We start from the raw sequence: 25,409 nt of genomic DNA, 5'->3' as shown, positions 1-25,409 counted from the left end.
ATAGGATGGGAATAGAGGGGTGTGGTCCCCAGAGGTGTAGGGGGTTTTAGTTCAGACGGGCAGCATGGTTGGTGCAGGCTTGGAGGGCCAAAGGGCCTGTTCCTGTGCTGTAATTTTCTTTGTTCTTCTAACCCGCACATCTTTCGGACTGTGGGAAGAAACCGGAGCACCCGGAGGAAACCCATGCAGACACGGGGAGAATATGCGAACTCCACACAGACAGTGACCTAAGCCGGGAATCGAATTCGGGTCCCTGGCGCTGTGAAGCAGCAGTGCTTAACCACTGTGCCACCGGAAGTTGCACCAGAATTTTCTTCCATTGGCTTTATTTAGGGTTGTTGCAGAGACCACTCGGAAGTGACCTCCTGCAAACTCCCTCCGTTCCCTGCAAATATGCTTTAGTGCCTGCCTGCCTTCTTGAAAAGAACCTCTTAACGCAGGATGAGGTCCTTAACTGGAGGCGGTTTTGGGTTCGGCACCAAATATTGCACAGGTGAGTTGAGAGGCAGGAGCATGTGTTTAGTTTGGTGATTTTATCGCATCACCAAATATTTGATGAACTGTGTAAACTTTCCTTTATCCATTGTTCAGAAAGAAGCTGTTCTGCTGTGCCAGAGGCCAAAAGCAGTTCCCGTGTGATAGGCTTTCTCTTCGTAATAAAATTAGGGGCTGAATGGAATAGGAGGTGAAACCTTGAGTATGTTCTTGTATCTGTATTTGTTAATCTCTCTCTTCCCTGCTACCCGATAATTCTTCAGTCAGTGATGCGTGCGTGTTCTTCAGTTCATTTTCACTTGATTATATCAGCAAGGTGTGCAGGGTACAAACCACAATCTTGCTCCTTTTTTTTTTCTGTACAGCGCGCTGTCATCTAAATGCAAATGAGGGTGTTTTGAATTTCTTTGGAGAAAGGCTGGTCTCTTGTGTAATATCACTGCCATTGAAGAGGGGAAGGATTCCATTTGACTGTACTTTGCAATTTTGTGCTAAGTATGAGACTGGAAAAACGGCTCAGAAATAGGATTTATAAATCACGGTGATTTGTCTCTTTATTGTAATGAGGTTTCTGTGAGATGTGGAATTGAAGCACAGACTAATACTAGCTTTTTCACTTCCCTTATGTCGTTTGTGATTGTCTGAGGAAGAATCAATTAAATTGACTGGCGAGGAAATCAAGTTGAAGTTGTCGCAGTGTCATTACAATTTTTCGGTGAGGTTCACCCAATCCACTTAAACGTGCAGTAGAGCTCTCCCTTTACACGTGCGCATTTTGTTGTGAAGTTCGTGTTTGTAAAATTATACAATAACTGTAAAAATGCTAAGAGCAGACAGCATTGCATTCTCTGTTTTAAAAGGTGGTTTTGTTTTTTCTGTACTTGGAGTGAGAAAAAAAGAGATGCAGGTTCAAAAATCCTGTACACAGTCTGAAACCCTGTATCAGGGGCAAAAATAACAGGGTTGCTTTGGTAACAGGCTTTAGGCATTTGAATTGGAGCTTGTTTTTGAATTTAAACCAATCAGTTCGAAATCGGCATTTGAATGGCAGCGGCCTATCAAATTTGAATTTGGCGTTTTGATAACCTGCAAATCAATCCTATTGTGGGGTTTTCGGTATGTCATCGAGGGTATAAAACCAGCACCCAGCTCCAGAAAACTGCCAGGAGAAAACCGCCTGCCATAGCTCTCAGCTAGAGAGAGACACACAGACAGCTCTCTGCCAGTATAACAGTCACATTTATATCTTGAGAGCGACTCATCTCAATCGTAATAGAACAACAGAAGGAAAGAAGATTCGGGAAGACTACAAACCTGATTGACATTTGAGAATGACTAAACATTCCATTTTTTTTGTTATTACGTGGGAATTGGAATTATCTAAACAGCATTCCATTAGAATCATGTTTTACTGGGTTTGTTGATAGTTTAGCTAACCTGTTCACTGTTAGTTAGATAAAATAAAGTGTTACTTCTTTCTTTTAAAGAGAATGTTTCTGGTAGCTATTTTGATCATTAAAAATTGCTGTAGGCAGATGGTACTATTTCTCTCACACTCAATAGATTATGAGGGGAGGTACTTCTCTGAGTGGTTGAGTGTTAGTTCTCTGAGAGGGGATCACCCTCCCCTTCGTAACAATTCATTGAAGTTTGAATTGGAGTTGGTCACATATCTCTGCGTGGCAATGGGTGTCGGAAACACTGGTCACACACAAGATCTGTTTTGTTGTCGCCCATGTGGTGTAGGATATGAGGTAGATGATATGAACTGGGAGCAGAGGGGAAGACAGCCAGTTATTGGCACCCATGTGGGGCAATGGTACGGCTGAAGAAGGGCTCAAAAGCTCTGCAAGATAACGGAGGAGATTTAAGAAAACCGTTGTGGGAGGCAGGATGCTTCCCTAGCCTAGCAGGAGAAGAGGGATGGACGGGAAATGAGAGAAATCAATGCATGGCTGCCGGTGCGGTGTGAGGATGAAGGTCAGGGTCTGGGACCATTGAAAGCTGTCCTGTAAAGATGGGCGACATCTAAGCAGGGATTGTGCAAATGTCATGACAGAGAGTTTTCTCTCCTCTGCTTTCAGGCTGTGGGTGTTGCTGGCAAGGCTGACATTCATTACCCATCCCTAGTTTGCCTGGGAAGGTGATGGTGGGCTGTTTGGTAGTAGTTTGACACAACAGAGCTCAGCGAGAGCTATTTAGAGGCAGAATGTGGGGCTGGAATCCGATTTCGACCAGATGGGAGAAGGCCAATGCGTTTTCTTCCCTAAAGGACATTGGTTCAGTAATCAGGTTTTCATGATCTGACAACTTCACGCTCAATGGGCGGCACGGTGACACAGTGGCTAGCACTACTGCCTCACAACGCCAGGGACCCAGGTTCGATTCCCGGCTTGGGTCACTGCCTGTGTGGAGTTTGCACGTTCCCCCTGGGTCTGTGTGGGATTCCTCCAGGTGCTCCGGTTTCCCCCCTCAGTCCGAAAGACGCGCTGGTTAGGTGCATTGGCCACGTTAAATTCCCCCTCCGTGTACCACAACAGGCACCGGAGGGTGGCGACTAGGGGATTTTCACAGAAGCTTCATCGCAGTGTTAATGTAAGCCTATTTGTGACACAAATGAAATTTGTGCTTTGTATTTCTCGATTTATCTTATAAAACTGAATTAAGATTCTTTAACTTTGACATGGGATTCAAACACTTTGTCTGGATTATTAAACCAAGTCTCTGATTTATTGTTGCAGTAAGATAACAATTGCCTAAGTATTGGAGTGACAAGGTATTTAAACTAAATAAGGTGGCGCTTGAAATATAAAACCAGCCGGCATCAGTGAATGGTGAAGATAGATAATATCTATATCTCGTCAGGCAGAATTCAAATTGGCAGGTGAGATATGGAATCGAGGAATAAAATCAAGTGGTTCATGGGGAAAGCATGAGTTTAAGGTGAGTGGATGACTCAGACAAGGATAAAGGTAACCGAGTGGTTATATATTTATTGAAAAAAAAACTGAGGTTAGAATATGTCTAGTGCGATATGTAGGGATTGGGAGAGTTGGGAACAAGAAGTAATGATCCTGAAGGAAGAGCCTATTTTGCATGGTGTGGAGATGCTGGCGTTGGACTGGGGTGGGCACAGTAACAAGTCTCGCAACACCAAGTTAAAGTCCAACAGGTTTATTTGGAATCACGAGCTTTCGGAGCGCTGCTCCTTCTTCAGGTGAGTGGACATGCAGCTGATGAAGGAGCAGCGCTCCGAAAGCTCGTGATTCCAAATAAACCTGTTGGTCTTTAACCTGGTGTTGTGAGACCTATTTTGTACAGCATCAAACTCGATATGAATAGAAAGTGTTCACATTTGGGATGTAATATAGAACATAGAACATAGAACATAGAACATTACAGCGCAGAACAGGCCCTTCGGCCCACGATGTTGCACCGACCAGTTAAAAAAAAAACTGTGACCCTCCAACCTAAACCAATTTCTTTTCGTCCATGAACCTATCTACGGATCTCTTAAACGCCCCCAAACTAGGCGCATTTACAACTGATGCTGGCAGGGCATTCCAATCCCTCACCACCCTCTGGGTAAAGAACCTACCCCTGACATCGGTTCTATAACTACCCCCCCTCAATTTAAAGCCATGCCCCCTCGTGCTGGATTTCTCCATCAGAGGAAAAAGGCTATCACTATCCACCCTATCTAAACCTCTAATCATCTTATATGTTTCAATAAGATCCCCTCTTAGCCGCCGCCTTTCCAGCGAAAACAATCCCAAATCCCTCAGCCTCTCCTCATAGGATCTCCCCTCCATACCAGGCAACATCCTGGTAAACCTCCTCTGCACCCTCTCCAAAGCCTCCACATCCTTCCTGTAATGTGGGGACCAGAACTGCACACAGTACTCCAAGTGCGGCCGCACCAGAGTTGTGTACAGTTGGAACATAATGCTACGACTCCTAAATTCAATCCCCCTACCAATAAACGCCAAGACACCATATGCCTTCTTAACAACCTTATCTACTTGATTCCCAACTTTCAGGGATCTATGCACACATACACCTAGATCCCTCTGCTCCTCCACACTATTCAAAGTCCTCCCGTTAGCCCTATACTCAACACATCTGTTATTCCTACCAAAGTGAATTACCTCACACTTCTCCGCATTAAACTCCATCCGCCACCTCTCGGCCCAACTTTGCAACCTGTCTAAGTCTTCCTGCAAACTACGACACCCTTCCTCACTGTCTACCACACCACCGACTTTGGTGTCATCAGCAAATTTGCTAATCCACCCAACTATACCCTCATCCAGATCATTAATAAATATTACAAACAGCAGTGGCCCCAAAACAGATCCCTGAGGTACACCACTTGTAACCGCACTCCATGATGAATATTTACTATCAACCACCACCCTCTGTTTCCTATCCGCTAGCCAATTCCTGATCCAATTTCCTAGATCACCCCCAATCCCATACATCTGCATTTTCTGCAGAAGCCTACCATGGTGAACCTTATCAAACGCCTTACTAAAATCCATATATACCACGTCCACTGCCTTGCCCCCATCCACCTCCTTGGTCACTTTCTCAAAAAACTCAATAAGGTTAGTAAGGCACGACCTACCTGCCACAAAACCATGCTGACTATCACCTATCAATTCATTACTCTCCAAATAACTATAAATCCTATCCCTTATAATTTTTTCCAACATCTTGCCGACAACAGAAGTGAGACTCACCGGTCTATAATTCCCGGGGAAGTCTCTGTTCCCTTTCTTAAACAATGGGACAACATTCGCTAACCTCCAATCTTCTGGTACTATACCAGAGGCCAACGACGACCTGAAGATCAGAGCCAGAGGCTCTGCAATCACTTCTCTTGCCTCCCAGAGAATCCTTGGATAAATCCCATCTGGACCAGGGGATTTATCTATTTTCAGACCCTCCAGAATATCCTGCACATCCTCCTTATCAACTGTAATACTGTCTATTCTACTCCCCTGCAACCCAGTGTCCTCCTCAGCTATATTCATGTCCCCTTGCGTGAACACCGAAGAGAAATATTGGTTCAAATGTTGTTATTACTAAAGTGAATAACTGCAAAACTTTCCCCACATTATGTTCAATCCGCTCCCTTCTTGTCCGCTTCAGATATCCTGACCATGTCTCTTTGCAGCCTCTCTGTGTCCTCCTCACAACTTGTATTCCCACCTAACTTTGTACCATCAACAAACTTGGATATATCACTTTTCCGTTTCCCTATCTTATTCATTAGTATCGATTCTAAGTAGTTGAAGCCCCAGCACTGACCCTTGCGACCCTCTGCTATTCACAGCCAGCCAACTTGAGGATGCCCTTCTAATAACTCGAGGAGTTGGCTGCAAAGGAACAGTGCTTTATTACACAAAACAAAGTAAAACAAAAACCACAAGCCTGTTGTGAACACAAACAGGTCCCAACCGGGACAATGCAATAATGGACCCACTTGGGCCTGCTTTATACAGGGCGCAGTATATGAGCTCCACCTGGTGAGTTACTTACCAATCCCCTGGGAGCTCGTATTCGATGAGTCCTAAAGGGAGGTCAATCAGCGATTCGCCATGCATGTCCTGAGAGTTATCACAGCCTCATTTATCTCTATTCAGTTCTTCCTGTCAGTTAAGCAATCCTCTATCCATGCTATTATGTTGGCCCCAACTCCATGAACCCTTATCATGCGGATGTACCTTTTGAGAGGCACCTTATTGCATATCTTTTGTATGAAAAATCCTCTGTGACCTTGTTCTTCCCTATCCCACAACATTATCTTGCCCAACAGCCCTCTGAGATCTCCTTGCCCCTCCAATTCTGACCTGTAGCACATTGCTGATTGTGTTTTTGGGCTGCACCCTTGGCAGTGATGCCTTCAGCTGCCTTGGCCCTAAACTCTGGAGCTGCCATATTGAATCTTCCCCAATCCCTTCTGTTCCTTTTAAGTTGCTTCTTGTAGCTTATCTTCGACCAAGCTTTTGGTCACCAGCTACAGTGTCTCCTTTGTGGCTTGGTCTCAGATTTGTTTGATAATTCCCATGCGCTGGATCTCAATCCAACTCTAAGGAGAAACTGCTAGCTTAGAAACTACGCCACTAGGACTGGATGAAGGCAAGTTGTAGAAAGGTGGGAGGTGAGCAGAGGTGAAGTGGTTGGAATAAATTGACACACAGCACGGTAAAGCAACATTGCAAATGTTTTAAAGAAAAGTAAAAAAGTTTGTTTATTTGTCGCAAGTAGGCTTACATTAACACTGCAATGAAGTTACTGTGAAAATCACCTAGTCGCCACACTCCAGTGCCTATTCGGGTACATTGAGGGAGAATTTAACATGGCCAATGCACCTAACCAGCACGTCTTCTGGAATGTGGGAGGAAACTGGAGCACCCGGAGGAAACCCACACAGACACGGGGAGAACATGCAGACTCCGCACAGACAGTGACCCAAGCCGGGAAGCGAACCCGGGTCCCTGGCGCTGTGAGACAGCAGTGCTAACCACTGTGCTACCGTGCCACCCAACTTGTGCCTCATATCATCATAGTTTCCTTCATTATGATTCAGGACCCTGGTATCAGAATCAACTGCGTCACTCTCCATCTTGATGAAAAATTCTATCAGGCAATGGTCGCTCATCCCCATGGAATCTCACACAACTAGATTGCCAATTATTCCTTTCTCATTATCCAGTCTAGAATGGCCTGCTGTCTTCAATGTATTTGCGCCATGATTATTTGAAAAGGAAACTGTTCGGGGCAGTATGGTGGCACAGTGATTAGTACCGCTGTCTCATAGCGCCAGGGACCTGGGTTCGATTCCAGCCTTGGGTGACTGTCTGTGTGGAGGTGGCACCTTCTCCCAGCGTCTGCATGGGTTTCCTTCCACCATCCCAAGATCTGCAGTGTAGGTGGGTTAGCCATGGTAAATGCGTGGGTTTGCAGGGATAGGACGAGGTGATGGGCCTGGATAAGATGCTATTTCAAAGAGTTGATGCAGACTTGATGGGTCGAATGGCCTCATTCTGCACTGTAGGGATACTGTGGTTCTAGGCTCACCAGCCAGGGGAAAAACACATCGACCCTGTCACGCCCTGTAAGAATTTTGAATGGTTCAATGAGATCACCTCTCATTTTACAAAATTCCTAAGAATACAGACCCAAGCCCCGCAATCTCTCCTCATAAAATAATCCCGCCATCCCAGGGATTAGTCTTTTTTTTTATTGGCGTAACTTCACGCCCGCACTGTTTTTTTTTACCTGATGGGGAAATGGACTCTTCTCAACCTCTTACCATTAAGGAATAATCTGCCTTTCTGTGTTTTTTCTATTAAAGTAGATAACCTCACACTTACTCACATTGTGTTCTATCTGCTATTTTCCAACCCATTCACTGAGGCTGTTCAAGTCCACTTGAAACCTCCTTGCATTCTTCTCACAGACTTGCATTCCAACCTAGTTTCGTGTCATCAGCAAATTTAGAAATGCACATTTGGCCCCAGCATCCAAAGAAGAGTCAAGGTCAAAGGGGTAGAACCTTGAAAATAGAATCATTAAGGGGTGGTGTCAGGAAGCACTTGTGAACACAAAGGGTAGTGCAAATCTGAAACTTCCCCACAAAGATGTTGAGGCTGGGGTGGCGAGGGTCGGTGGTAAATGAACATTTTAGCACTGAGTTTTCTAGATTTTTGTCAGGCAAGGGTTGCAGAATCAATGAATAAATGGAGTTAAGATACAGAGCAGCTATGCTCCAAATGAATGGTGGAACAGACTTGAGGGGCTGAATGGCCTACTCCTGCTCCTTTGTTTCTAATCATGAAGGCTTGTGTGCTTTTCAGAACTTGTGAACGGGATGTCTTGTGTCAAGACTGAAAAGGCATATTGCGCCACTGTGGGAGAGGCAAACTGAGCTCAGCGGGGGGTGGGCCAGGGGGCCAGGAAAATTAGCAGCACCTTTACTGTAGACTGGCTGTCTCTGCATATACATGAAATACCTGGTGTTGTTAAACTTCTTACTATACATGAAATAGTCAGCGCAGACAAAGGGGATGTTTCATTTTATCAACAGGACACAGCTGAATGTCCTTGCTAACAGCAATGAAACCGTAATAAAGACATGATTAAGTGACCATTGTCTGAACGGGCATTCCATCCATCTACCACTAAAGATTATGACATTACCGATCGGGTGCGATTAACAGCTGTAGTCTCAGGCCTACCTCTTTGTATCATATGTAAATAATTTACCAGTGTTTGTGACTAGAAACAATTATCTTACTAGACGTTGTGCCCTATAACACAAGTTGACTGTACACAATTTGAGCAGAGCAGACTGAAAAAGCCTTAGGAATTCTTCAGTTCTCTTCTCCTTATCGATCAGAAGGCAATAAAGGATCCATCACTCGTGAACGCTGTGTCCGAATATCTTTTTAGATCCGACACTACTTGGCGATTGCTCTTTTGCATTGATTCCTTTGGCTTTACTGTTGTTCTGTGAATGGTGCCTTGCTAGAAAATTCTCTCTCCTTCTGCAGATCGCATCAAGATCACTGCCGGTTATACAATCAGATGAGCGACTCCAGCCCCTGCTGAACAACCTCAGGTAACAACTCCTTGTATGAAAGATTTAAACGCAGTCATAAACCAAACGTAATATTGTACTGATGAGAATCTTATCACTGTGATTTGCTGCGTACAAGGTCCAAAACACCAAAGTGAATGAATTGACTGCAAGGTTGAAGTAGGTTTCTTCAATATATACTTTCAGAAATGGAAATGTAATATTTATCGGGGTATTTTAACAGTAGTGGAGAATCGGAAGAACATGTTTTGTTCAACAGCCAAGTCCGACCTTTAGCTTAAAATGGCCAAGGTTTATTGTTACAGTTTGATGATAATGCTAGGAATATTACCTGCATGAAAATTTTTAATTTGTGAAAGAAATATTGCTTTGCTGTCCTCATCACTTCAAGGAGATCTGTGGTAACTGTGTTGTAAGAGGTAGCAGAAAGCAGTGCTGGCAGCTTTTATTGTGTTTAATAAGTTCACTCATCTTGAAGTTTAATATTTCAAGCTGCAGCTTTAGGGGTTCCTGGTGTAAGCTGATAGGTTCCACCATTATGACTGGTGACCCACAGTACCCTTAGTTTGCCCTGACCCACAGTTACAAATTCGGGGACATGTTTATCAAGAAATGGGACATTACAAAGATCCACTTTGGTTGCAGTTGGAAATTTTGTCGCCGCCCTACCTGATCTCGCCGCCGCTCCTTTCCACTCCGCCGTCGGCCCCCTCGTTCCCGCTGCCACACCCCTCATCCCTGCACAGCCCACCTGTACCCCCCTGCTGTCCTTCGCCACCCTGACGCTGCCCCTCGCCATCCCAACAGTGCCTGGATTTCTTATCCCACACACAGTCCTGAATCAACTGCAGTTTTCCTTGAATTCAATACCCGGAAGACCCCCCCCTACCCCCGCCTGAACAAACAGTGAGTAACTTGACGGTGCTCATTGACCTGGGAGATGGTGGTGCAGTGGTGTTGTCACTGGACTAGTAATCCCGAAACCCGGGGTTCCAATCTCACTACGGCACATGATGCTATTTGCATTCAATAAATATCTGGAATTGAAAGTTTAATAATGGCCATGAAACTAGTGTCAATTATTGTAAAAGCCCATCTGGTTCATTCATGTCCTTGAGGGAAGGGAATCTGCAGATCCTCATCCGACCTGGCCTACAAGTGACTCCAGACCCACAGCAATACAGTTGACTCTTAATACCCTCTGCAATGTCCTTGCAAGCCATTCAAGGGCAATTGGGGATGAGCGATAAATGCTGACCCAACCAGCGATGCCCACATCCCATTGAATGAATAAAAAAGGGCATTGAAATAATTTCAGTGGCTTTCTACCAAAGGCTGATCGACATTCCAGACTGAGTGTCTCAGTTGAAGTGTGGCTTTAGGGGGCGGCACAGTGGTTAGCACTGTTGCCTCACAGTGGCCAGCGACCCGGGTTCAATTCCGGCTTCGGGTCGTTGCCTGCGTGGAGTTCGCATTTTCTCCCCGTGTCTGCGTGGCTTTCCTCCGGGTGCTCCGGTTTCCTCCCACAGTCCAAAGATGTGCAGATTACTGTTGATTGGCTGTGCTAAATTGACCCTAGTGTCAGGGAGACGAGCAGGGTAAATGTGTGGGGTTATGGGGATAGGGTCTGGGTAGGATTGTTGTCGGTGCAAACTCGATGGGCCGAATGGCCTCCTTCTGCACTGTAGGGATTCTATGATTCAATGACCTGAGCTGAGCTTCTGGTTCCCATATTCTGCCCATCAATAAGATTGCATCCTTGCACCTTTGCAATATGGCCCATCTCTGCTCCTGCTTCCCTTTCGCTGTTGTCGCAACCGTCAATCCATGCGTTTGTTACTTTAGTAGCCATGATTTGGAGTTGCCGGTGTTGGACTGCGGTGGGCACAGTAAGAAGTCTCACAACACCAGGTTAAAGTCCAACAGGTGACTCACCTGATGAAGGAGCAGCGCTCCGAAAACCCGTGATTTCAAATAAACCGGGTTGGACTTTAATCTGGTGTTGTGAGACTTCTTACTTTGTTACTTTATCAATTGAATATTCCAATGTTTCCATCTGCAGAGGACACCATTTCTGGTGTATGGTTACTCTAGTCCCCTCTTTAACAAGCTGAGCTGGGCAATAATCTGCTATTATTTCAACAGATCTTTCAGTTGTATTTTCCACTGCACCAAATGGTAAACATTGTGACAGTGCATTCACCGAAAGTTGAAGCCTCTGAACAAACAAAGATCCCATGTCTCAGAGGCTTTTAAGAATTGTTTCCATAGTAACTCCTCATCTTCTAGAGTCTGACTGGGCGAATCTGTGACGTCTATCAATAACTAACAGCCCAAGTGCCTGACAAAATTAGAAAGCTGCTGCTGCAAAGTGTTTACCAATGTTTGAGGGCTTTTTTTTTTAGGCAGACTGGCCAGCGTTGTGTGGTGGAAACATGTTACGGTCAAGTGTGTACTTTCAGTAGAGCAAAACACATTGGGCACGATCTTCTCCCCAAAAAAACTAAGTGCCCAACGGGCAGAAGAAACCCTTTTTTTGCCGCCCGTTTTTTGGGCGAGCTGAGTTTAATGAATTTCCGGCACCCAGTGAAGCACAGAGGCCATCAGGGGAAGCCTAATCCCTCCCGAGAGGCCAGCATCAAACTGCAGAGGGGGCCACTGTGCAAGTGCCCATAACGGTGTATGTGCGTGTCCACCTCCCTGCTGATTACAGCTTTTGGCCACCCGTTGACCCACACTGCAACAGGCCGGGAAAGTTATGCCTATTGTCCGTCTTTTGGAACCCACAATATTATTTCATCTGTGGCTGTGGCATGCCTACTGAATACAGCCTTGAAGCATTGGATTGGCCAATCCAAAGAGCAAAGTCTATTTGTTGAGACATGGACGTTGTGTTTATTGCCTTGCGCATGGAGGCAAACATATGCCGAATGCCAAAACCAAGCCATTCTTGCAAACTGAACTGTGCCAGTTTTTTATCCTCTGCACACACAAGCTGTCCCCTACCACCCCTCTTCAACTTGCCCTTTCAGCATCTCCTGTATTCCTTTCTTCCCCATCTATTTATCCCACCTCCCCCATAAATGTAATTCGCCACATGTTCCACGTCCTCATAACTCTTTGGCAAAGATGTTTCTCCTGATTAATCTGTTGAATTTACTTGTCGTTGCCTTTATTAGTGAACATCTAATAATTTTGATCCCTCGTTTTGGTCTCCCATATAATTGGAAAGATCTTTTTGTTAAGTTTAAGTTCTTTAAGTTTATTTATTAGTGTCATAAGTAGGCTTACATTAACACCGCAATGAAGTTACTGTGAAAATCCCTAAGTCGCCACACTCTGGCACCTGTATGTTCAGGTACACTGAGGGAGAATTCAGCATGGCCAATGCACCTACCCAGCACGTCTTTCATAGAATCCCTACAGCGCAGAAGGAGGCCATTTGGCCCATTTGCGTCAGCGCCGACCACGATGCCACTCGGGCCATATCCCCTTAACCTCAGCTATTTACCCTGCTAGTCCCCATAACACAAAGGGGCAATTTAGCATGGTCAATCGACCTAACCCACACATCTTTGGAGTGTGGGAGGAAACTGGAGCACTCGGAGGAAACCCACGCAGCCAAGGGGAGAATGTGCAGACTCCGCACAGATAGTGACCCATGGCCGGAATCGAATCCGGGTCCCTGGCACTGTGAGGCAGCAGTGCTAACCATTGTGCTACCCTTCTCTACATCTACCCTACTAAGCCCGTTCATAATTTTAAATTTAGCTGTTTAACGTAGTCTTTCTAGGCATCTACACGTTGGCTTACTATGAGCGATTTGTATCCAAATACCAAAAGAAATCATTCCCTGTTTCAAATATTATTGGTTTAATTTGCATTCCGCAAGTTCAGCATGACACATTTTGATTTGCTTTACATGGAAAATGCACTGATTTCGAAGAAAGAAATCGTCGTCCATTCTCTTCATTTCATGTTCCACCTGCTTTCATTGCAGGCAGTTTAATATGTCTGGTTGTGATGATCGCGTTTACACTTCTTAAGAGATTAGTCCTTGTTTCTGTGATAGATACAGGTCGCAGTCGTGTTATTATAGACCTTGTCAATAATCTGATAGAAGATGGAGCAGTATGATTCCCAAGAAAATACTCCGAAACATATCTGTATAATAAAGGCAAAATACTGTGGATGTTGGAATCTGAAACAAAAACAGAAAATGCTGGAAAATCTCAGCAGGTGTGACGGCATCTGTGGAGAGAGGATAGAGCCAATATTTTGAGTCTGGATGACCCTTCGACACTTTTAGCACCTTTGTCAGCCTTCACCTTCACCATTTACATTCCCTTTGTCCAATTTTAGCCACCCTCCCACTCGTAGCTTAAATCTTGTCTTATTTTCTTTGCTCTCAGCTCTGTTGATGGGTCATCCAGACTCGAAACATTGGTTCTAGAAGCATCTGTCTGCCTTAAAGGACATTAAGGGAATCAATGCATCAAGACCTGAAAACAAGATAGCATGCAAATTTTCTGATCTGGAATGACAAGGCTGGCAAGAACCTGAAATGTTCTTTCCCTGAATCAGAACCTTAGGTTTGTCCAAATGGACAAGGAAGAAAGACTTGAATTGATGTGACTTCCTTTCACAACCTCAGGGTGCCCCAAAATGAAGTACATTTTGAAAAGTAGTCACTGTTGTAATGTAGGAAACATAAAACCAATGTGAACAGTGCAATTTAATAATGACTAGATAATCTGTTTTTAATGATGTTGACTTGAGGGATAAGTGAATACTTTGCATCGGTATTCACGAAGGAGAGGGGCGTGTTAACCGGGAGTGTCTCGGAGGGAGGTGTTGACCCGTTAGAGAAAATCTCCATTACGAGAGAGGAAGTGTTAGGTTTTTTGGGAACATTAAAACTGACAAAGCCCCAGGGCCTGATGGCATCTATCCTCGACTGCTCAGGGAGACGAGAGGTGAAATTGCTGGGCCCCTGACGGAAATCTTTGTAGCTTCTTTGGACACGGGTGAGGTCCCTGAGGATTGGAGGATAGCGAATGTGGTCCCGTTGTTTAAGAAGGGTAGCAGGGATAACCCAGGAAATTATAGGCCGGTGAGCTTGACGTCCGTGGTAGGGAAGTTGTTGGAGAGGATTCTTAGAGACAGGATGTATGTGCATTTTGAACGGAACAATCTCATTAGTGACAGACAGCATGGTTTTGTAAGAGGGAGGTCGTGCCTTACAAATTTGGTGGAGTTTTTTGAGGAAGTTTTTGAGGAATACAAAAGCAGGGATGTACTTCTGAGGCTTTATAAAGCACTGGTTAGGTCCCATTTGGAGTACTGTGAGCAATTTTGGGCCCCACACCTCAGGAAGGACATACTGGCACTGGAGCGGGTCCAGCGGAGATTCACACGGATGATCCCAGGAATGGTAGGCCTGACATACGATGAACGTCTGAGGATCGTGGGATTATATTCATTGGAGTTTAGGAGGTTGAGGGGAGATCTGATAGAAACTTACAAGATAATGAACGGCTTAGATAGGATGGACGTAGGGAAGTTGTTTCCATTAGCAGGGGAGACGAGGACGCGGGGGCACAGCCTTAGAATAAAAGGGAGTCACTTTAGAACAGAGATGAGGAGAAATTTCTTCAGCCAGAGAGTGGTAGGTCTGTGGAATTCATTGCCACAGAGGGCTGTGGAGGCCGAGACGTTGAGCGTCTTCAAGACAGAAATTGATAAATTCTTGATTTCTCGAGGAATTAAGGGCTATGGGGAGAGAGCGGGTAAATGGAGTTGAAATCAACCATGATTGAATGGTGGAGTGGACTCGATGGGCCGAATGGCCTTACTTCCGCTCCTATGTCTTATGGTCTTATGGTCTAAGTGACAAAAACGGTCGATGAAGGAAGGGCCGTGGATGTCGTCTATATGGATTTCAGTAAGGCATTTGACAAAGTCCCACATGGCAGGTTGGTTAAGAAGGTTAAGGCTCATGGGATACAAGGAGAAGTGGCTAGATGGGTGGAGAACTGGTTTGGCCATAGGAGACAGAGGGTAGTGGTCGAATGGTCTTTTTCTGGCTGGAGGTCTGTGACCAGTGGTGTTCCGCAGGGCTCTGTACTGGGACCTCTGCTATTTGTGATATATATAAATGATTTGGAAGAAGGTGTAACTGGTGTAATCAGCAAGTTTGCGGATGACACGAAGATGGCTGGAATTGCGGATAGCGAAGAGCATTGTCGGGCAATACAGCAGGATATAGATAGGCTGGAAAATTGGGCGGAGAGGTGGCAGATGGAGTTTAATCAGGATAAATGCAAAGTGATGCATTTTGGAAGAAATAATGTAGGGAGGAGTTATACAATAAATGGCAGAGTCATCAGGAGTATAGAAACACAGAGGGACCTAGGTGTGCAAGTCCACAAATCCTTGAAGGTGGCAACACAGGTGGAGAAGGTGGTGAAGAAGGCATATGGTATGCTTGCCTTTATAGGACGGGGTATAGAGTATAAAAGCTGGAGTCTGATGATGCAGCTGTATAGAACACTGGTTAGGCCACATTTGGAGTACTGCGTCCAGTTCTGGTCGCCGCACTACCAGAAGGACGTGGAGGCATTGGAGAGAGTGCAGAGAAGGTTCACCAGGATGTTGCCTGGTATGGAGGGTCTTAGCTATGAGGAGAGATTGGGTAAACTGGGGTTGTTCTCCTTGGAAAGACGGAGAATGAGGGGAGATCTAATAGAGGTATACAAGATTATGAAGGGTATAGATAGGGTGAACAGTGGGAAGCTTTTTCCCAGGTCGGAGGTGACGATCACGAGGGGTCACGGGCTCAAGCTGAGAGGGGCGAAGTATAACTCAGACATCAGAGGGACGTTTTTTACACAGAGGGTGGTGGGGGCCTGGAATGCACTGCCAAGTAGGGTGGTGGAGGCAGGCACGCTGACATCGTTTAAGACTTACCTGGATAGTCACATGAGCAGCCTGGGAATGGAGGGATACAAACGATTGGTCTAGTTGGACCAAGGAGCGGCACAGGCTTGGAGGGCCGTAGGGCCTGTTTCCTGTGCTGTACTGTTCTTTGTTCTTTGTGTTGGCAGTGTGCAGGGGAGATGCTTAAGATGCCAGAATTAGAGGCGATCCGATATCTGAGGATTTTGAGGCTGGTAAATTAAGTTAGCTTTCCCCAAACTGGGCAAATTGCCTGGGAAACAGATATTACCCAGTCTGGTGAAATCGATTGGGCTGTTCGATTTAATCCACTGAGCTCAGTGTGACAGATGAACTTGGGTCCTCTTAGCATGAAGTGGATCTTGCATGTCCGCTTGCTGTCCCAGGTCACAGAAGGTTTGATAGAGTCTACCTTGGAGTTTGTCTTGAATATGCCATGTTTTTAATCCTCCTTCGAATGTTCCCTGGATGACAGGGCGAGAAGGTCACAACAACCAATGAGGTGAGGCCAGGTCATCCTAGTTTACATACATCTCAGGGAGTCGAGTTGAAACTGGGAAATACACAATCATAATGTCTCCTGGCTGAGTACCTCCTGATGGGTTTCGGGTTACGACTATTCCATTGTAAAGTTTGAACCCCTCAGTTCAATATGAAAGAGGACTAGGTTCTGGTTTAGGGTCATGATGACTTCCCTATTGTTAAGGTGAAGTCCCCCTGTTCGATATGCGAGACAGTTCTAGTATGTGTTCCTGTTGGCTTGACCTGTGGTAACCTCATGGAAGCAGTTTCTAGCTGTATTACTTTAAAATGTCTGGTTTTAAGTTGGGCCTAATTTCTCAGGCCTTGTCTGTTTGACCACAGTTTCCTTGTGTAGATTATGGCTAACACACCTCTGAGGTGCTAGTTCTTGGAGAAGCTGGCCTAACGCTATGAAAATTGCAGAGAATGGGACACGCCTGTCTCCGCAATGGGGCCGGGCAAGTCGGGAGTTGAAGGACCCAAACCAGCTGGTACCCGGCGCTGCTATTCAGTTGTTAGAGCCTAATTATCATCATTACGTTCCCAGAAACATTTCTTCATAGAATCCTTACAGTGCAGATGGAGGCCATTCGACCCATTGAGTCTGTACCGACCACAATCCCACCCAAGCCCTATTCCCATAATCCCATGCATTTACCCTGCTAATCCCCTGACACTAAAGGGCAATTTAGCATGGCCAATCCACCTAACCTGCACATCTTTGGACTGTGGGAGGAAACCGGAGCACCCGGAGGAAACCCATGCAGACACGGGGAGAATGTGCAAACTCCACACACACAGTGACCCAAGCCCGGAATCGAACCCGGGTCCCTGGCGCTGAGAGACAGCAGTGCTAACCATTGTACCACCGTGCCCTATACTCCTATTCAGGAGTAGATGCAAATTTCTTTTAGGATTCTGCGTTGATTAGACTGTGGAAGTGCTGAAAGTTTCCTTGCGAGTTGTGTTTCAGCTCGTCTCAACAGTCCCTCATATTGTATTACTGATCATTTAAAATGCTCGGACGTTCATTGAACACGTTGTGCTGGTGTCATCAGTATTCCTTAGCTGCTTTGATTGTTTTGAAAGGCTGGCAGAGAATTGTGCAAATTATCCCGAGATCCAGTGTTGGAAAAATAGTGACTGTTTAATCTTGCCCTCTCTTGGTATACCGGTTTATACTTGAAGCAATTATCGAAAGTTCAAATGGAATACATTTATCACTGCTCCCAAGGGATGGGAACATATTCAGTGCCACTGGAGAATCAACCTCTTAAAAGCCCTTGAAAATATTGCTGATTACACTAATAGTCTCTTTTAGAAAGTAGTTGAAACAAGCTATGATGCTGCATAAAGCACTTACATAGAAGCTGACACCAGAGGAGGGCAGTGATTTAATCAAACAAATACTGTGATGGACACCGTCTCATCTATTTGCATTGTTGTTTTATTTCTAATGTTTATTTATTTAGTGTCACAAGTAGGCTTACATTAACACTACAATGCAGTTACTGTGGAAATCCCCTAATCACCACACTCTGGCGCCTGTTCAAGTTACACTGAGGGAGAATTTAGCATGGCTAATGCACCTAACCAGCACGTCTTTCGGACTGTGGGAGGAAACCGGAGCACCCGGAGGAAACCCACGCAGACACGGGGAGAACGTGCAGGTTCCCCACAGACAGTGACCCGAGGCTGGAATTGAATCTGGGTCCCTGGTGCTGTGAGGTAGCGGTGCTAGCCACTGTGCCACCCCATGTCATAGAATTCCTACAGTACAGAAGGAGGCCATTCGGCCCATCGAGTCTCTACCAACCACAATCCCACCCAAGCCCTATTCCTGTAACCTCTCACATTTACCTTGCTAATCCCCTTGACATTAGGGTCAATTTAGCATGGCCAATCAATCTAACCCGTACATCTTTGGACTGTGGGAGGAAACCGGAGCACCCGGAGGAAACCCACACAGACACGGGGACAATGTGCAAACTCCACACAGACAGTGACCCGAGGCTGGAATTGAACCCGGGTCCAAGGCACTGTGAAGCAGCAGTGCGAACCACTGTGCCACTATGCCACCTATGAGCACTTACAGTAACAAACTAGGCAAAATACTCAAGTTTATCCTGTAACCATTTGACTTTTGAGACTGTACTTGAGGTCTGGCCATGCCTTATGCTGATATTGTCATTGTGGCGAAGGCATTTTCTTGATGTAGGTATATAGACAGCTTTGTTGTCTGCAGCAAACTATTTTTAACTGCTGATAAACTGGTCATTAAATTGAGAACCTTTCCAAGTCATGGTGATGGCATCACTAGCCATCAGTGCAATTGAGTTTATGCATCGCCGTTATGCTTCACATGTTCAAGTTGATAGATTTTTGTTCAGTAAGGATGCTCAGGCAGGTGGGACCAAGGTAGCTAAATTTAGACACAGCCCAGATCGAATTCGTTAACGAAACGAGACTTGAGGCGCTGAATGGGTGAATCCTGTTCTTACGTTGCTACTTTGACAAAATGTGCATGTTTAAAGATTAGTCTAAATCGATCCAGCAATTCAAAGTTGAAACATGAGGGTTATTTTGCTTTTTCACTAACAGCGATAATCACTTTATTTGGACTATTGTGTCCATTGATCCAAGAGCTTCTCTCTGGACACTACAGTGCTCAAACACTGGACGGAATATCCCTACCCCGCCTGCCACGGGAATCGTAGTGAGTGGGACAGAAAATTCAGTGGACCGTGCAAAGGTCTGATTTGATTTGTTATTATCACATATATTAGTATACAGTGATAAGTATTGTTTCTTGCGGCTATACAGACAAAGCATACTGTTCATAGAGTACATAGGAGATAAGGAAAGGAGAGAGTGCAGAATGTAGTGTTACAGTCATAGCTAGGATGGTAGAGAAAGATCAACTTAATGCAAGGTAAGTCCATTCAAAAGTCTGACAGCAGCAGGGAAGAAGCTGTTCTTGAGTCAGTTGGTACGTGACCTCAGACTTTTGTATCTTTTTCCCAACAGAAGAAGGTGGAGGAGAGCATGTCCGGGGTGTGGGGGTCCTTAATTATGCTGGCTGCTTTTCCGAGGTAGCGGGAAGTGTAGACAGAGCCAATGGATGGGAGGCTGGTTTGCGTGATGGATTGGGCTACATTTACGACCTTTTGTAGTTCCTTACGGTCTTGGGCAGAGCAGGAGCCATGCCAAGCTGTGGTACAACCAGAAAGAATGCTTTCTATGGTGCATCTGTAAAAGTTGATGAGAGTCGTAGTTGACATGCCAAATTTCCTTAGTCTTCAGAGAAAGTAGAGGTGTTGGTGGGGCATTCTTAACTATAGTGTCAGCATGGGAGGGGAATCAGGACAGGTTGTTGGTGATCTGGACACCTAAAAACTTGAAGCTCTCGACCATTTCTACTTCGTCCCCATTGATGTGGGAAGGGGCATGTTCTCCTTTATGCTTCCTGAAGTCGATGATAATCTCCTTCATTTTGTTGACATTGAGGGAGAGATTATTGCTGCTGCACCAGTTCACCAGATTCTCTATCTCATTCCTGTACTCTGACTCGTCATTGTTTGAGATCCGACCCACTACGGTGGTGTCGTCAGCAACTCGAAAATTGGAGGGGAATTTGGTCGCCCGGTCATTGGTGTATAAGGAGTATAGTAGGGGGCTGAGATCACAATCTTGTGGGGCACCGGTGATGAGGATGATCGTGGAGGAGGTGTTGTTGCCTATCCTTACTGGTTGTGGTCTCTGAGTTAGGAAGTTCAGGATCTAGTCGCAAAGGGAGGTGCCGCGGCCCAGGCCACGGAGTTTTGTCGGAATAATGGTGTTGAATGCTGAGCTGTGGTCAGTAAATAGGAGTCTGACATAGGTGTCTTTGTTCTCTCATTGTTCCATCTTGCTCCAACCGCATTAGAGCACTGTCCAAGGGGCAGTTGTTTTACAGGTAATTAATATACATGTTTAAAAATTACTGGTATTTATTCTTGCAAGAGACTATCTCTTTAGAATAGGTAGAAATTATAATCATCTCAGTATTTATTTGTTATTTTAAATCCACCAAAGGAGATTTAAAATCATCAGGGAAGAAATAATAATCCTCAGAGATAAAACCGATAGCAATTGAAATACTGTGCTTGCCTCCATCCTGGGTAACTGAATTATTTCCTTCCTTATTATGTTAGTGGAAGGAGTCCAAAGATGTGCGGATTAGGTTGATTGGCCATGCTAAAAATTGCCCTTAGTGTCCTGAGTTGCTTTGGTTAGAAGGATTCGTGGGTAAATATGTAGGGATATGGGGGTAGGGCCTGGTTGGGATTGTGGTCGGTGCAGACTCGATGGGCCGATTGGCCTCTTTCTGTACTGGGGGGTTTCTATGGAGTTCTTCATTTCCACCCAGTTTGGGAGAAAAGATCCAAGTTGTGTGATTTCCTAGTCTGCTGAGTATTATCGTGTGTTCTTGGGTCTCAGTAGTGGATACTGCACTCACTATAGACTTTAGATAGTCAACATCTTTCCCCAAAGGTAGGAGAGTCTAAATCTACAGGGCATAGATTTAGGTGAGAGGGGAGAGATACAAAAGGGTCCAGAGGGGAAATTCTTTCACTCAGAGGGTGGTGAGTGTCTGGAACAATCTGTCAGAGGCAGTAGTAGATGTGAGTACAATTTTGTCTTTTAAAAAAACATTTAGACAGTTACATAGGTCAGACGGGTATAGAGGGATATGGGCCAAATACGGGCAATTGGGGCTAGTGATAAAAACTGGGTGGCATGGACAAGTTGGGCTGAAGGGCCTGTTTCCAGTATGTAAATCTGTATAACTCTGTGACTCTATCAAACCCTACCTCAAAACAGAAACTAACTGCCAATGAAACTGAAGAGGAAGCAAAAATGGCATTTAACTTCCAAGTCTTGAAGGAAATCAAGAGCAAGCTGAGGTTGGGAAATCAAAAGTAAATCTTGTTGAGAGATAAACAAGGACACACTCTATGGTAGTAGCTGTTGAATCCATTGATGCAGGTCAGTCAAGTTGAAGAAGACTCGAGGGGAAGAGGCTGGATGGATCCAGAAGCTGAGAATAAGCAAAGAGATTGAGTTGTCGCAGCTGTTTTTGCTACTTGAAGCTAACAGTGGTGGGTCTAGGTCATCCAGACTGAGTTGAGCAGGTTCTGTGGGTGTGAAAGCCATGACTGTGGAACTTCAGGTTGATTGTGTGCTGCTGTCGGCTGGGGAACAGATAGTATTTAGTGTTTGCTTTGTTGACTCTTGTATTGTAAAAGTTCTTCTGTTATAAATCATAAAATCTTGCGGCTTCATTCTCTGAAGAACAACAGCTAAAATTCCTGGTGAGGAAGATAGAGTGTGAAGGATTTTGTGACTGTGTGTGATGGATTTTGTGACTGTGTATAAGTGCTATAATCTAATTGGACTCCTAAGCCAATTTGTAAGATCTGTCACAGTTGCATCTGCCAATTAATGTATAATTTTTAATTTATATTCAACCAGCATTTACCTGTTAATTCATGTTTCACCAATGTTAATTCTACAAGTTAGAATGTGGGATAGATAGTATTTAGTGTTTGCTTTGTTGATTCTTGTATTGTAAAGATTCTTCTGTTTTAAATCATGAAATCTTGCAGCAATCAACTGGAATTTCATATTTCTATTTTTAAAAAAGGTTAGTGGTCTCTAATGAGATCCAAACGCTACTGAGTGAGAGGTTTAGGTACAAGCCCCACTGCACAGACTTGTACAGAATCTAAGCAGACATTCTGCTCCAGTATTGAGGGAGTGTGGCACTGCTGTGGTGCCATGTTTTTGGATGAGACGTTAAACCATCTTCCTGTCTGCTCTCCCTCTCCCGAGTGCTTATGAATGATCTCACAACCGCTGTTTTGAAGTAAAATGGGAGAGTTGTGCCTTGTACACTCGCCAATATTCTTTCCTCAATCAACCATCACAAACTAAATTACTGCTTATTACCACATTGCTGTTTGAGAGAGTTCGTTGGGTGCAAATTAGCCGCTGTGATTTCGACATCACACACCACTGACTGCACTTTAAAAAAGGGCTTATTTGCTTTGGACGTGAGGTTGTGCAATGCACTGCATATAAATACAAGTCTTTTTCAGAAATCTGACGGCAATTTGATGTACTACGCATTAGGAGTCAGAGAGAGAATCATAGAATCAGCACATGTCTGCCATTCCTGTTGTGCCGATGTCCAAATCATTTAGATAAATGGATATTAAAAGAAGTCCAAGTACAGGGGAACAGCACTACTCATGTACATCTTGCTGTCGATCCAGTTATATCCATCACGCAAACAAGCCTCCCATCCATTGACTCTGTCTACACTTCCCGCTGCCTCGGAAAAGCAGCCAGCATAATCAAGAACCCCACGCACCCCAGACATTCTCTCTTCCACCATCTTCCATCGAGAAAAAGTCTTAAAAGTCTGAGGCCACATAGAAACCGACTCAAAAAGAGCTTCTTCCCTGCTGCCATCAGACTTTTGAATGGACCTACCTCGCACTAAGTTGATCTTTCTCTACACCCTAGCTATAACAGTGACATTACATTCTGCACCCTCTCCTTTCCTTCTCTATGAATGGTATGCTTTGTATAGCATGCAAGAAGCAGAACTTTTCACTGTATACTAATGCATGTGACAATAATAAATCAAATCGAATATCTCCCTTCAATACCATGCGGCTTAATTTTCACATTGTCTTTTATGTGGCGCTTTTTAAAATTCTGAAAATCTTTTATGCATTGCCTTCATAAATTGCAAACTTGAGGGCAAAAATTGTCTTTGTTGTTGTCTGTGTTCAAGTGTTTTGAGACTTTGTTTTACTGCATGAATTTTCGATATGAATGTAAGTTGTACTGATGGAGGACCGCTGCTGTAAAATACAAGAAAAGCCAAACAGAAGGAGTTCGTGAAGGCTGATGCAACTCTTCTATAGAACTGAGTTTTTACCCCATGGTAGTGAAGATGGCCTCCGTGGGCAGGGGAATGTTTGCTAATTTTCAGGACACATCAAGCCCAAGAGACTGGGAACTCCTTTTCAAACGGTTTCTCATAGAATCATAGATTCCCTGTCGTGCAGCAGGAGGGCGTTTGGCCCATCAAACCTGCACCGACAACAATCCCACCCAGGCCCTATCCACATAACCCTGCTAATTACCCTGCTAATTACCCTGCTAATTACCCTGCTAATTACCCTGACAAGGGAGCAATTTAGCATGTGGTCAATCAACCTAACCAGCACATCTTTGGACTGCGGAGGGAGCCGTGGCACCCAGAGGAAACCCACGCAGACACGGGGAGAACATGCAAACTCCGCACAGACAGTGACCTGAGGCCGGGATTGAAGCCAGGTCCCTTGCCTTGTGAGGCAGCAGTGCTAACCACGGTGCCACCCATTGGAAATATACCGAATACTTGACCTAAAATGCAAGTCAGATTGGACTGGAGTTGATCAACTCAGAGGGCCCTTTTCTGTGCATTGATTTAGTCTATTAAGACAAGAAATTTAAAGCAATGTTGTGTGTGTGAACCCTCCCATTATAATGCACCGTGAGCCCATGTTATTGCCAATGAGAAAGGTATTACAAATGTGCAGTGCAGACTAAACATTTCAGTTCTCAAAAATAGGGAGACATATTTCACTGCAAATTATAATTTGATCATTGCCACTTCTTCGTCATAAATCTATTTTTGCACGTCTTCGAACTGTTCAGCAGTTTCAATATTTAAGTGATGTTTCTTTAGGAAAGAAACAATATGCTAGAAATGGTCAGCAGCAGATTTAGCAGCACTCAACCTTGAAGCACCTGGAAGACAAAGACACCTATGTCAGACTCTTATTTAATGACTACAGCTCAGCCTTCAACACCATTATTCCTACGAAACTCATCTCCAAACTCTGTGGCCTGGGCCTCGGCTCCCCCCTCTACAACCGTATCTTGAACTTCCTCACCCACAGACCACAATCAGTAAGGATAGGCAACAACACCTCCTCCACGATCATCCTCAACACCGGTGCCCCACAAGGCTGTGTTCTCAGCCCTCTGCTATACTCCTTATACACCTATGACTGTGTGGCCAAATTCCCCTCCAACTCGATTTTCAAGTTTGCTGATGGCAGCACAGTAGTGGGTCGGATGTCAAACAATGATGAGACAGAGTACAGGAATGAGAGAGAGAATCTGGTGCGATGACAATAATCTCTCCTTCAATGTCAACAAAACAAAAGAGGTAGTCATTGACTTCAGGAAGTGTAGTGGAGAACATATCCCTTTCTTCTTTCTAGCTTTCGGAGCGCTGCTCCTTCGTCAGGTGAGGATCTCCCACTCACCTGACGAAGGAGCAGCGCTCCGAAAGGTAGTGGCTTTTGCTACCAAATAAACCTGTTGGACTTTAACCTGGTGTTGTTAGACTCCTTACTGTGTTCAAAGGAATGGCAGTGATGGTTATAATTTGAAATTGTTAAACTCCAATAAAATCCAGAAAGCTGTAAAATGCCGAATTGAAAGGCTGGTGTTGGGATTCTCTGGTCCTGCCGCTGTCGATGGGAATTCCCATTGACGTCACCCCATGCCGGCGGGAAACCCCCGGATGGGAGTGCGCTGCCGATGGGACCGGAGAATCTCGCCGGTGTGAACGGTCAGTGGATTCCAGCTGAGGTACTGCTCCTCGAGCTTCCGTTGTGTTTCACTCGAACTGTGCAAGAGGTGGTCGGCGGAGCAGTCCATGTGGGAGTGTAGAATTGGCAGGTGTCTGGAAGCCTGAGCTCATAACTTCCCGAAAGAT

The 25,409-nt window shown here is 45.0% G+C and overlaps 1 protein-coding gene across 1 annotated transcript in view; it reads left to right on the top strand.

Moving 5' to 3' along the window:
• The window catches only part of prim2 (DNA primase subunit 2), a 197,084-nt gene that overhangs the window by 118,977 nt on the left and 52,698 nt on the right, over positions 1–25,409 (top strand). Inside the window, exon 7 of the mRNA XM_078213598.1 lies at positions 9,057–9,124. Coding sequence (XP_078069724.1) covers positions 9,057–9,124 — 68 coding nt within the window. The remainder of the gene's footprint in view (positions 1–9,056; positions 9,125–25,409) is intronic.

Source organism: Mustelus asterias, chromosome 5 (assembly GCF_964213995.1).
Source record: "Mustelus asterias chromosome 5, sMusAst1.hap1.1, whole genome shotgun sequence".
Lineage (NCBI taxonomy): Eukaryota > Metazoa > Chordata > Chondrichthyes > Carcharhiniformes > Triakidae > Mustelus > Mustelus asterias.
Note: the sequence above shows the minus strand (reverse complement) of the source record. Positions and strands in the feature narration are given on the sequence as shown.